The 14,115-nt window shown below is 39.5% G+C and overlaps 1 protein-coding gene across 4 annotated transcripts in view; it reads right to left on the bottom strand.

Moving 5' to 3' along the window:
- Window positions 1-14,115, bottom strand: part of anks1b (ankyrin repeat and sterile alpha motif domain containing 1B) — a 264,035-nt gene that overhangs the window by 87,804 nt on the left and 162,116 nt on the right. For all 4 annotated transcript variants that reach the window (XM_040035435.1, XM_040035437.1, XM_040035438.1 and 1 more), the window contains one exon: window positions 2,237-2,423. In XM_040035435.1, coding sequence (XP_039891369.1) covers window positions 2,237-2,423 — 187 coding nt within the window. The remainder of the gene's footprint in view (window positions 1-2,236; window positions 2,424-14,115) is intronic.

Consider the following 14,115-nt stretch of genomic DNA (forward strand, 5'->3'; position numbering starts at 1 on the left):
AACAGTGTTTCATCTGGTGTGACAGTAAAAGCGACTCCCCACTGGACTAACAGAGAATTTTTTACTGATGTCTCAGAGCCTAGTTTTTAAGATAGCCAGCAAGCTTGCATCCTGATTTGCATCAAAGCTGAACAGATGTGCGATTCATCTGCTATATTGTTACCCTAAAATCTTGCTTTTTAAATGCCAGACTAAAAAGAATATATTTAACATGATTTATTCAGTAGTAATAGTTTAATCTCTAACATTAATCTGTTCGTTACATCCCCACAAGCATTTAAAATGGTGAATATATCAGGCTAAATACATTCATTTTCACTGGCTTGCCATGATTAGTGGAGTTCTCTGCAAAAGCAAAGAAGATTTTTGGTGAATATTTAATAGTAAGTTTAAAAAAAATGTTAACAACTGCAAAGCATTGATGCATTTAGCTTTAAGGGAAAAGACAGAGGAAAGTCTGAAGTTTGTAGTCTCCAGATCACCTGGCTGATTGGTTGCTCAGATGCTTTCATCTGACTAAATTCTCACTGGTTGGAAAATTACCGGTGTTTCTTTGATGAGGAGAAAATCACGAGTCCTCTGGGAATCCATTATAATCCATTATTTTTGCCAGTGAGAGGAACACGCTGCTTGTGGAAAATGGGAGTTTTGAAAATGTTGCATTTTCATAACTGTGAACCTGCATTACCCGACAGGTCTAACTAACCGCTGAACATTCGGTGTCAGAGCCAACCTGCAGTAACTGATGCTGTGTAAAAGTAGCTGGTGTGGCTGTATTCGTCAAAACAAAGTCTAGGGCAGATTATGCAAACACAGTTTAACAAGTTAAAATGGCATAAAATCTAAAAACATCATGCTAATGTGTCTGTGTTGGGATGTGCTGATAACTTTGAATGCAAACAAACCCAAACTGGCATCTTTCAATATGTTTGCACTAATAATACGACTATCCTTTCAGCAATAGCTTGAGTGGCTCCAGCACCTGCAAGTAGTAGCAAATAGAGATATTATTCATTTATTTTGATGAATGAAGTCAGCATTGCCTAACTGAAAGATAAAGTGTTCTCCTGCTGTTGCTAAACTGTCTGCCTGCCTAGTGTAGCCTGGATCATGATCTCTAATTCATCTCAGTCAGAAATGATCCAGCTTTCATGGTGCACTCTGTACACCTTCCAGCTGTTCTCAGACATGTTCTTAGCCTCTAAGGTGCTTGCCACTTGGTTATGGCCACTGGAATAGAATGAGTAGAAATATGATTTCAATTTCCTGGGACCCAGGACAAAGAGATTAGGGTTTTATTTGGTTCCCATGCAGTCAGAGTTTAAGCATCACTTAAACCAAGGCAACAGTGACAACATGTAAAAGGAAAACATGAGGGGAAAAAAAAGGTGGGCTTAGCTATGTTATAATGAGCAACCCAAGTACAAGAAAAATGATGCACCACATGGCGAAACATACAAGCAGTCATTATATTCACTTTCAGATAAAATATGTGCGTTATGCATTATTAGAGTAGATATTTAGTAAGAGAGGCAGTCACCAAGACACCAGCTGGCTTATACACATGAGAAATGTGGCATTTTAAATATTCTGAACAGATTTTACATTCCCTTTCATTTTAGCTCAAACCACATTTCACTCCCTCTCTACACATGCTTCACTGAGAATAGACCCCTCTGATGATAAAACACCACTAATCCAAAAATAAAGAATAATTCAGGCAACATGTTAGTGAATATCCAAAAAAAAACCACATTATTCACAACCATGTTATTTTTCATCAAACTGATATGACAGATTTTTGGTCAGGCAGCAAAGAATGAATAAATCTCTTTAATTATTTTTCTTAATTGACCAAATGATAAATTAGTTAGGAAAGACACTCATAGAACAATAAATAATTAAAACAGCCCTTTAGATGCCACCTTAAACTTGTACACTTCCCTTTTAATTCCAAAGTTACTCAGTCTTAATTTGCATCTATTAAAACAGGAAGAAGTGTTTTAGTAGCTTTGATTGCTGCCATTACATTAATGCAAAGGGTTATATAAATAGCACAGCATTACTCCTTAGAGAAGATATCTGTGTTGCTTCCCCCTCCTTCCCCTCGGGGAAGTGAGATGTCATTACATTCCAGGTAAAAGACTTGTTCTCACTTGAGGCTCAGGCCTTCAATAATGATCATCTTGTTTTGTAACTGGAAAACTGAAGGTAAAGGGCATTTAATGCTTCTTACCTGTGAGCTGACAGTCGTCGTTGGAACCTGCAGAGTCCTCCTGGTTGGGGCTGAGCGGAGGGCTGGCGGGGGGACTGGTGCTGAAGCTGGCGTAGCCGAGGGAAGAGCTCACCTCGCTGGGCTCACAGCTGTGGTTGACCGGCCTTTGGACATCCAAGGATGAAGACAGAGAGGTGCGCTGTTTGGGCTGGGAGAAGAGAAGACGAAGGGTTTGAGAGTCCAAAACTTTTTTGTTTGAGTGTTTAGTTTTGTTTGGGTTGCTTGAAAAAAGGTTTGCCAGACAGATTTTTTTGCTTCCCGCCTGAATAAAAAACTTAAAATTAACTCTCAGTATGGTTTTGTATGTTGCGATTTCAGTTTCACATTTTCCTAGTAGCAGGGTACTTATTCGTATATCTTTTGATTACTGTGCTATTATTACCTGTTTCTGTTAGATTTATATTGTTGGATTGTCATTTATGCTTAGAAATATCTACTCATATATGCTTAGAGTTTTATAATCAATGTCATCTTGGTAGAGGGTTGATCCTTAACAGTCTGCAAAGACTTTGTGTGCATTCCAGAGTGTTCTGGCATTCACACCCACATCCTGGGAGCATGGGAGAGGTCGTACCTTCGCTTATTGTTTTGTGGTATGATAAACATATCTATATCTGTTTTAGTCTAAGTGCCTTTTGTTTAGATGAACTGCTGGGCTTCCAGACCAGCAGGTTTAGGGAAGTTGTTTATAGGGTCACACTCTGACCACACACACACACACAGCAGTGTTACGAGGGAGCGGACGAGAGCAACTGGGGTCAAGTGGAAGGAACGTCACTTGGCTCGGGCCTCCCTCGCATACGAGAAATATAAAGAGCTCTGCTTGGTGTTCAATGCTTTTTGCTGTGTAACTGAACTGTCTTGAACGTTCCAGCGAATAGGTTTATGCTACAAACTTATCAGTTTCCTGTTTATGAATGAGGTTTTTTAGGTTTTTACTAAGTCAGATCCTACATTACATTATGTTGTGTTGCAGCTTTATGTTGTTCATGACCAGATCGCCACTAAAAGGGAACCATTGCAAGAATTGCAATTGCAAGAATTTACAGCTTCAGAGAAACACAGTTCTCTCTGAACAAACAGCCCCTTTTTGATGTATACCAAAAATAAAATGCAGTTGCCTGCAGCTCAATAAATGTTCCCACTCATCATGAGATGTAAGAAGAGTTATCTGTTTTTCATCACTCGTTTTACCACAGGGACCAGCTAATAACTTTAATTACCAATAAAGCAATTTTCCTTATTTTTGTTTTGATCCTCTCGCCCTTTATTTTCATTTTCCTTTTTATACGACAGATCCACTTCTGTTGCTGAAAATCTTGTGCTTTCTTGTAGTCAAAAGCAAATCCCTTTATTATTTTATTTTATTATTTTCTGGATGAGTTTATGGGTGGTGCAATCACTGCTAGGAAAAGGAGAAATGGATGCAGCAGTTTATTGAAACATGTGGAAACATACATGAAAATACACCATATGAGGCAAAAACACAAAGGCATTGTTTTAAGTCAAGGCATGTATTCCTATTGTTTCAAAAAAATGTGTATAACATAAGATATGGACATCTGTTTTTTCCTCATGTAAAACTGGGATGCAAGATAGCAGATGACAGAGGTAGAACAGGAAAAAGAAGCGAGCCAAAATGGCTGCTTAGAAGACGCAAATGTGAGTGATAAAGTGAGACAGGGGACAAATGAAACTGTAGACTGGCATCTGGTAAACACATCTTACATAATGAGGCATTTGCAGCTCTCAACAACCTGCTGCTAAGCTTCACAAACAACTCAGGCAGTCAAAACCCTGCTGGTGCATGTATATGCAATCACAACTCAAAGGATGTATGCTAAGGGAATCAATAGAGTGAACTCTGAACGCAAAATATCATCCTGAAATATTGAGAGACAGACACACACACGCACAACAGAACAACCTTGGTAAGACCTTCACGGTCTATTTTGTGACTCAAGGTATGAAAACTAAACCTTGAAAGATGGGAAAAGAATATAAAAGGAAATGAAAGCAGGAGGAGGAGAGGACGCTCTTTTCTATGCATGGCGCATTCAAATTGGGCTTTGAGATATTCGCCGAACTAAACTGGGATGAAAAACACAAAAGCAGAAAAAGAAAAGGGAAAAAGGCTGAGTGAGGATGAAAAAATGGAAAAAGTGAAGACACGCTGACTGAAAAGAAAAGCAATTAAGAAATAAAAAGGACAAAACAAAAGAAACAATGAGTAGAGGTAAACATTTGAAACAGGATAGGGAGGATCAGGCCAAAAAGCAAGCGATCACTGACGAAAGTAAGAGGTACGAGATTGAAATACAGAACAAAAGAATGGAAAATAGAAAGAGAAGACAATGTACAAAAAAAGGAAGGACAGTGAAAGAATGATTAATTTAACATAAATTTGAAAGCCTGGATATCTTTCTCTATTCTGGGAAATAAGTGCTGTTGGGTGAGAATACTAACGCTAACCCAAACTCTCATGTCTGTGCAGTATTTATGAAGCTGCAGCCTTTAAGCTAGCTTAGGGGAAAATCTGACAGTTTTTTTCTGCTTGTTTGCATCGATTAGACAAGGTACACCATGCTGAGTGAGCTTTAAGGGTGCAGGTAGGCTGGGGTAGAGCTGTTTATTCCATTTCTTTAGTGAATTACAATCATTTCCAACTAACTTTACCAATAAAAGAAAGAAATCCACCCCAAAGTACACCGCTACTGAACTTGAAGATCAATTTGGTGCAGTGTGTTTGGTCTTTTAAGTTGAAGAATGAAGAAGAATTTTTGCACACACAGAGAGAAAATGACATCCAGCTAAGAGTGAACACTTCAGGATACACCACTGCTCAAGTCCAAGCTAAAAGAACCAAATATGGCACAGAGTTCATTTTAATTTTTTTTGTGGAAAGTCAGTCACCAGGGAGTTACACGACAGCAGCAGCAGAAACCAACAGAGTCTAAGGATGTTTAAAGGACCAATGCATCAACCAGACAAGATCACAACAACCCAGAAAGGGTACAGGGAGTAAAGACGGTGATGTATGAGCCCAACAGGGAAACACACTGACTGGGCAAGGGGGGAGGGACATTACAAGAACTAGCTGTCAAAGCCACGTATTCTCTTCATTAGTCTTTCCATTTGTCTTTGGTCGTGTAACAGAAGCAATTCTACACAAACCGACAACTTAGGCGTTGTTATCAGGCCTCTGCGATCTAAAGCGTACATAATCTGTGGAAAATAAAGACACTGCTACAAGCCATGTGTGACATGACTCAAAACGTGTTACTGGAAGCTTAACAACAGAACACCGAGGGCTCAAAATGAGATTAAGCAATCGTGAACACAGAATGAGTGAACTCCTTCAAATGTGACACCGTGGTATTTTAAAGTGGCAATCTGAGCCTTTGTGTGTCTCCGTCTTCAGGGAGTTTAATGGGTACATCAACTGCTCCTAAAGCATCCCTCCCTTACTGTACTTATCGGCAGCTCATCTATGTGCATTTGTCTTCCTCTTCTTTCAAACTATTAAATGTGTCTGTTCTCTAGACTTGTGCTTGTTAAGAGCCTGCACACGCACACTCATTAACGCATATAAGAAAAAAAAACCATGCACATGTGCCATAGCTCTGGCTGAGGCTTAGCGTTAACAATGCAAACAGGCAGCGGGCTAATGAACATGTCGTGCCCGATTGGAAGGGGATTAATGAGCATAGGCACACGGGAACACACACACACACACACACCCCATGCATGACTAAACATTAGAAGAAACCATTTTCCTTCCTTTAACAACATAGCAAAGGGGGGAAAAGGTCATTTAACAAGCTACGTGTGTTGAAATCCTAATAATTGACACTTTTGCAACCCAGCATTTGTGCTGTAATTAATCAATAACATGAGAATCTGATCTCATGATTAGAAGGTAGAAATATCACCACTTCTGATGAATGAAACTCCCCACAGAAATATTTACTATGCTTCTGAGGGAAGCAATGCAAAAAAACCAAACATAATATATGTCAAATACACCAAAGAATGAGGCTTATTTGTCTCTATATGTTGCTTTTTGTAAGTGTAACGTGAGCAGTAGACTCAAAGTTAATTATGGTTAGATTTTAATTGATATTTTCAGTTGCTACAGCAGCTCGTCCTCTGTTAACATTAGCTTAGAGGTAATGATCCCGAATGCGGAGCATTGCAAATAGCATATGTCTGTCTTTTATTTCAGCTGCCACACACGTCCACAGAAAGATGTGAGCGTACAAACAAGAAGGCAAAATGTTCAAAAGAGCCGAGCTGACGATGCTTCTGCTTCCAGAGGGCAGCGAAGAACAAGAGAATAGAAAAGATAAAGGAGTAAACATCTAAAACCTCCTTTTTCCCCCCCAATTCCAAAACAAACTCTTAACTGCAACTCTTACAAGTAGCATTCCGCTGCTCATCTCTGGATTTTGTACACTTTCTTTTGATGCATGCTGTTTTTGCCCCATTCAGCTATATGGCTCTGTTTTCTTGTGTGTTTCTTGTAATGATCAAACTTCTTTTTCATTATTTGCCTTAAGAAATATGTCATATGTCAGCCAATACCTTTTGATTAGCCACAAAGCAAGAAAGCATGAGATTAGCCTTGTCTCATGCTTTCTTGCTTTGTGGTAGATCTTTGTTCTGTCTTCACTGAGATATTTGAATGCTAATCAATAAAAAATAAAATAAAATAAAATCATGTACTGAATTTAAAAAGCTGCATTCAGTGCATGACATATTTCAGCAACGTATACAATTTGAAGGTGACACAATTGCTGGTGCCAGACAAGGCAGTCTGAGTATTTTAGAAACTGCTGATCTTCCTGCTGATTTCCCATAAAGCTATTTCTAGGGTTTACATAAAATGCATACCTTTACAACCAAACTATGCAAAAGGGCATCTCTGAATCCTCAATATGTTGAACCTTGAAGCAGATGGGCTACAGCAGCAGAAGACCACACTGGGTGACACACCTTTGGTTCAGCTGAGCATTGTTTAAACAACGCAGCCTACCCGAATACTATTCCCAACCATACCCATCCGTTTACGACCAATTGACCAATCTGCTGATGGCAGATAGCATGACAACGCATGCTCATTCAGTTAATTGCTCTACTTTTGTTCCTCCATTAAAATACTGTAGATGTTCTCTGAAAAAGTAACACCATGCTAAAGATCTTTTTGTGAAGGGATTGTTCCTTTCTTCCTCTGTGACTCATAAATGTGGACGTAGGAGCACTTACATCTAATATATAAAATCTTTTTCAACATTTGAACTAATTACATGCGCTACATACTATCTATTTATCTATCTGCTAAACATACTGCTCACCTGGTTGTTAAACATTTTTGTTTGTGGTTTTTAAAATGGGCAAATGTGGATTAAAGGTTTAGTCTATTTTAAAATTAAACCTAATAGCTAATGGAGAAAGTTTTAAATTTCAGGTGATGGCAGGTCCAATTTTCCAATCAATGATTTCCATGTGGAATAAAATATTGTTGGAATTTGGCTCTCCTACTCTTTTATCCCGGACCTGTATCCAGTTGAGGTATTATGTGCAGACTATTAACCTTTTAAGGTTATGGTTAGGTCTTAGCATAAACCTAACCATAACCTAATTGTTACCCTCACACTAAAACCACTTTTTGAGCCTCAAAAATGCCTTCAAATTCGTGGGGATGGGCATTTTGTCCCCACAAGTATAGTAAACTTCCAATTTTTGGTCCCCACAAAGATATGTAAACATGATACACACACACAAAATAATCTTCCTAGAATTGTAAGTGTCCTCCCCACCATTCTCTGCTATCGCTTGCCATCCCTTGTGTTTATTTGCTCTATCCCTCAGTCAGATGAAACAGTCTTTTATTTTGTTCCATCATCTAAGATTGTGAGGAATCCAGGAAGTAATTTACCTTCTGTTTGTTACCAAGCACTGAACTTGTTTTCCCACCAAATCTATTGTGACAGATGATTTAAATGTGATGCAGAGGCCAGCAGAGACTAGCAGTCCTCTTGGCTCATAACTAATGATATGTATGAACTGCATCATTTATTGAAAGCATCCAAATCCCGGCTACAAATCCTTTTAATACAGGCAGAAAACGGCAGGGAAAAGCTGAGATGTGCAACTCCCACTTGAGAGATTTTAGTATTAGCTTGAGTCACTTCTATTAGCAGTGCATGACCCAAGTCTGTCCTCTGGGGCCACCGGCTGGGAAAGAAAATCTCTTTAGCCACAAACACAGAAAGGTCTCCTACTTGTTGCAATAACTTGAAAATGTTCAGGTGGAGTAAGGAAGGGTTGAGAAAAATGAACTGAACAGTATAAATCGAGGGCCCCATTCTCTCCATTTTCTCTCGTCTTTTGTTACACAAACACACGACAATGTGGGCCATATGAAGAGCTGGCACAAACACTTAGATGTATTTATGGAAATATAAAGCAAGTGTTTACTGTAATTACAGACAAATCCGAGCAAATTTCCTGTGAGATTAACTAACAGGAGCAACACTGTTACAGCAGCCGGCAAGTGGCACAAGCAACAACCTCAGCATCTAACTGACTGATGGGAGTGAAAGGATGAATGAGCTCTAAACGCCAATGCGATTCGTAATCAGTCTGTGAGGTGTTGAGTGAAGATTCTAGAGGTTTGTTTTAGTCAAGAAAATGTGATAATTCTAGAAGTTCAAAATAAATCAATAAATATATAGAGAAATAGAGAGAGCATTTAGATCCCACCAGCACAAACGGTGACAACAATTCACAAGCATGTGTTGACTTTGTACAGAATACAAGGTCAGTGTCAGAGCATATATAATGGATGAGCATTCAACTTTGACAGGGGCATTTGGATAAAGTAACTTTGCTATTACACATTTTATTTAAAAAAAAAAAAAAAAAACAGGAATACATTTATGCCCACAAATCAGAGACTGTAAACTAAAATACACGGCATGTTCTGTTATTTTAAATTTACATAAATTTCCATTTAAAGCTGAGTGAATCCCATGAGACTGATACACCTATACACTGGGCCTACAGCCAATAATCAGTTGACATACATTTCAAGTCTTTGGATGTCACAGTCTTAGACCGTGGGAGGAAGCGGAAGTCCACCCATGGACAGAGAAAACATGCAAACTTGACAGCTGGGAAGTGGATTAGAACCTAGGACCTTCTTGCTGTGAGTCAACAGCGATAACCACTGTTTTGCTACTTTAAACCAAAATCATTAACCTGTCTGCTTGATTACAACCTTCCACACATAGCACACTCACAGAAACCAACTCAGAAAATGCAGATATATCTGTGTTAGATTACAGATGCAAAGCGGTTAAATGAATTTACCACATACTGGGAAAGTTGCATATATATGACTGTGAGTGCAGAGTGCCCTCAGCACAGTTCCATTTGTTTTGCAAAGTTCAAGTAGGGTCATCAAGACTAGCTGCATAAGCTGATGAATGACCTCTCCTCAGTTCCAAAGAGACATCAAGGATATTTTGCAGAGTCTGACCTGCACAGGCTCATTGGTGACTGCATCAGAAACACCAACTGAATAATTAACCTCAGTTTGAGCTGGAACAACTTACCAGCAATGTGCTATTTTATGTTTTTCATTAGCGAACAATAAACTTTAATTTAACTAATACTTTAGTTATATCAGCAGAATTCAGCTGAGAGGGCGCAGTGATCTTTTTAGATGGGCCTTTCCATAAAGCTGACGGTGACTACACCAAAGAGCTTCCTTGTCAGTTCCAACTGCTGCTTTTTCTTTGTTGAAATTCAAGTGTGATGGCTGAAGTGGAATTATTAAAGCTGTTGAGCAACAAAAATGATCCTTGCAAATATAAGTTAATACCTACAGTAAAACCTGAGGTATCAGCAAAAGCAATGTAAATCTAACGTACACACTGAGAAAAAAAATACACATGTCAGATGTTGTTTATATGTTGGGTCCTTTTATCTTGTTGGTAGGTGGTTGCTAGGCAATGTGATGGGCGTCATATGATGAGGATATGAACTTTTTTAGGATATAAATGAGGTCTTAATGTCGTGACATTAAAATGATATGTTTTTATATGTGTTATATGTGCATAAATGGCATAAATGGGTGCCACACATTATCAAGGTGGTTCTTAGACAACACAATGACATCACAAGATCTTATTATAGATCTCCTGATGGTCTTTTTCAGTATGACGCTGATTAAAGATGTATACCTAGGCGTGCAAACAACACTTTAAAAATGGATGTCATGCTACTTTGTTGGCAGAGACCAGTGAGACCAGAGAGACCACCACCACCACCACCAAAAAAAAAAGACAAAAAACACACTGCATAAAACTTCCTGCCTTGTTTACAAGCCACAAGCTAGCAGAAAGCCTACAATTATGTGAGCATGGGAGTTGTAAAGCTAGGTGTTGATTCACAGTGGGGCTGATAATACTACTAAATCTTTTACACATCTTAGAAGAGTGATTAAATTTGAGGCTAAAATCAACAAAAGCCTTTAAGACAATCTCTTTACTGGATAGATTGGTTGGTTTATCATCTGCTATCACAATAATGTCTGAGAACTTTACCTCCATTTGTCCTGAAGAACAACACGTTTTCACTGTTTTTAACCTTTTCACATTTCCAATGAGATCTGTCCCGAAATGGCAGTTTATAAGTGTGTCTTTGGTGCTAACAGAGGCAGGCAGTCTTTTCTGTGACGGTCCTGTTGGTTTGCTGTAATTATGCTGTCATCTTAAAATTACTCTGCACTGATGTTGAAATTACACATATCAACTTGCTCCGGACTGGTCAAAACAATCCACTATCCACCACCAAAATCAACACCCTTTCCCCCCCACTGAGTTACAATAAGGATCTTTAGGTCCCTTGTTCAAGAGCACTTTAACTACAATAATTTGGAAAGGTGGGACTGTACAGTAAGTCATGGGGTTTCCACACAGGCACATCATCCACATGTCAGGCTGACATCCTTCTGAATGCTCTGGTGATGTTTTCAGAGTGACAGCGGTGTCATACTTGGCGCCTTTATTATGGACTTTGTGTGCGTCTGTGCATCCTCTCAGCCTCTGTAAGGGGAAAAGTATTATCTCCATGTTTCAGCATCAGAAAGCAGTTGGCTCGCTTTATCTACTCTCTGAGTGTGTTTGACTGTCTTCATGTGGCCAGGGTAGCTATCAGCTCAATCAAGGAAGTGTTGAAGTGTGACAGATCCAGGGTAGGTAGATCTGAATGTGTGCAATGCATACTGTATTTCCACATATTCTTCTGTGTGTGGGTGGGTGTGAGTGTGTGTGTGTAAGAGAGAGATCCCAGTATTGCAGACATTCACATTAGGTAAGCAAAAGAAAAATTAGAGCCTGAGCTTTAGTAATGGGTATCATTTTATTATAGCCTCATTTTACCCTGCAACTTTACTCTGTGTGTTGGATAAAGTCTATGTCATTAGTTTACTGAGATTGTGTTTTAATAAACACTCACCAGCCACTGTAATAGATATACCCGTTCAACTGTTTCACACAAATATCTAATCAGCCAATCCCATTGCAACAATTTAGAGCATTTAGGAATGTACAAATGGTCAAAAACGGACCATCAGACCACCAGAATGGGGAAGAGGACTTTGAACATAGCATGTTTTTCCTGCCAAACTGGTCTCATTCTTTTAGAAAGGGCAGATCTACTGGGATTTCCCCACACAAGCATCTCTGTGGTTTACAAAGAATAGTTTGAAAAAGAGAAAAAAGTCAGCAGCAGTTCTCTGAGAAAACCCATCAGCTAAGAGCAGAAAACTAAGGCTACACTTCACATGACCTCACCAAAATGGTTTGTTGAACATAACAATGAGTTCACTGGACTCAAACGTCCTCCACAGTCACCTACATCTCAAAACAACAGAGCTTCTCTGGGATGTGGTGGAAGAGGAGATTCACATCACGGATGTGCAGCAGACAAATCTGCAGACACTTTGTGATGCAGTCATGTCAATATGGACCAACAATCGCTGAGGAATATTTCCAGCACTTTGTTGAATTCATGACAAGAAGAATTAAGGCAGTTCTGGTGATAGCAAGGTGTACCTAATAAAATGACCAGTGAGTGTATTTGTCAGCTTGGCACGTACAACTACAGCTAAAGATACCAACTCAGCCTTTGTGGGCGCAAACACAAGTTCTGTCATGTGTTCTCAATAACCAAGAAGCTCTCGTAGGCAAGTAGCAGTTATTAAAATTTACACACACACACACACACACATACGCGCACACAGCAAAGTAGGACACTGAGCCAGTGGGTTTAAAACTGATAACCCCATGATGCATGGATCTCTGTCCTTTTTACATCTCTCATCCCCTCTGTGTTCCACATCCCATCTGGCCATGTCTGTGATCAAGAGCTTGTGGAGATCTAACATGTCCAACTGACAGTTTTGGAAAAGTAGCAAAGGAAAAAGAAATGAAAACGGTCTGAACATTAAGCCTGTGGATATCAGTCAGCATAGTCTTTGTGATCTCCTTCCCCATTTACAAAGTGATCACATATGTTTTTCAGTGACTGGCGAGGGGTCTATGACAAAAGTATACACTTTGAGTCACTCCACAGAACTGGAGAGGTTTTTGTCTTGGGGGATGGCACACTGCAAAAACAGACCGTGGCAGCAAATCACTTGATCTTGCACCATTATGCAATTGTTACGTTGCCAGTTCGGCAGAAAATCTCACCATCAGGGTGAGATAAACTGCTTGTTTTCAGTAACTCTCACTGAGTACTCAGTTTATTAACTCTTCATGATGTCAATTATGCTGAGTTGGTTCTTGCCAGATTAAGACTTCTCTAGGAAGTCTATATCGTAATTTATGCCTTAACCTTCCGCGTTATTCAGTCGTTGGCTGCGTCATTCGGACATATAGCGACATTTCTCAGGAGGTGCATGTCAGTTCACGTGGAATGATCTGGTTTATGATTAAAAAGAATTTATGGCTGCATCTTAACTTATGAAATAGACTTCCCATAGAAGTCTAAATCAGGGGCCAAGAGTGTGCAAAGAAAACATCCTGCACACCAAAACATCAGAAATCAAAACTCAGACCAGGCAACATTTTTACTACCTTCTAGTGACCATTTTTTTAAGCCAACTGTAGCCTCAATTGCCTGTTTTTAGCTGACCGGACCAGGACCCGATCTGGTCTTCTGCTGCTGTTCTGCTTCAAGGTTCGATGTGTTCATGTGTTTTTTCCTTATTACTGTTGCCTTCCTACCAGCTCAAAGCACTCCAACCTCTGCCATCAATAAGGCATTTTTGCCCAGAGAACTGTCGCTCACTGGATATTTTCTCCTTTTGGGACCAGTCTCTAAACTCTAGAGATGCTTGTTTGGGGGAAAATCAGTTGATCACCAGTTTCTGAGATACTCATATGAGTCTAGCATCAATAACCATGCATCCTTCAAAGTCACTTAAAGCACTTTTTTTGCACATTCTAAAGCTCAGTTTGGGCTTCAGCAGGTTGTCTTAACCATGTCTGTCTGCCTAAATGAATCGAGTTGCTGCCATTTGAATGGCTGATTAGAATTTAATTTGCAATAATGAACAGCCGAACACCTGATAAAGTGGCCGGTAAGTGTTTATTAAAACACAATCTGATCAAACGAATAACACAGAGTTTTCATGTCTTTATCAAACACACTGAGTAGACACTGATGGTGCAGGTCAGAAAAAGTAAAAGGTTGTCTGTGCTTACAGTTTCCCCCAAAGCTGCTTGGAGTCAGGTGTCGCAATTAAGGAGATGAGACTGGAGGTG

The sequence above is a fragment of the Simochromis diagramma genome, unplaced genomic scaffold, assembly GCF_900408965.1.
Source record: "Simochromis diagramma unplaced genomic scaffold, fSimDia1.1 OVJJ01000816.1, whole genome shotgun sequence".
Taxonomy (NCBI): domain Eukaryota; kingdom Metazoa; phylum Chordata; class Actinopteri; order Cichliformes; family Cichlidae; genus Simochromis; species Simochromis diagramma.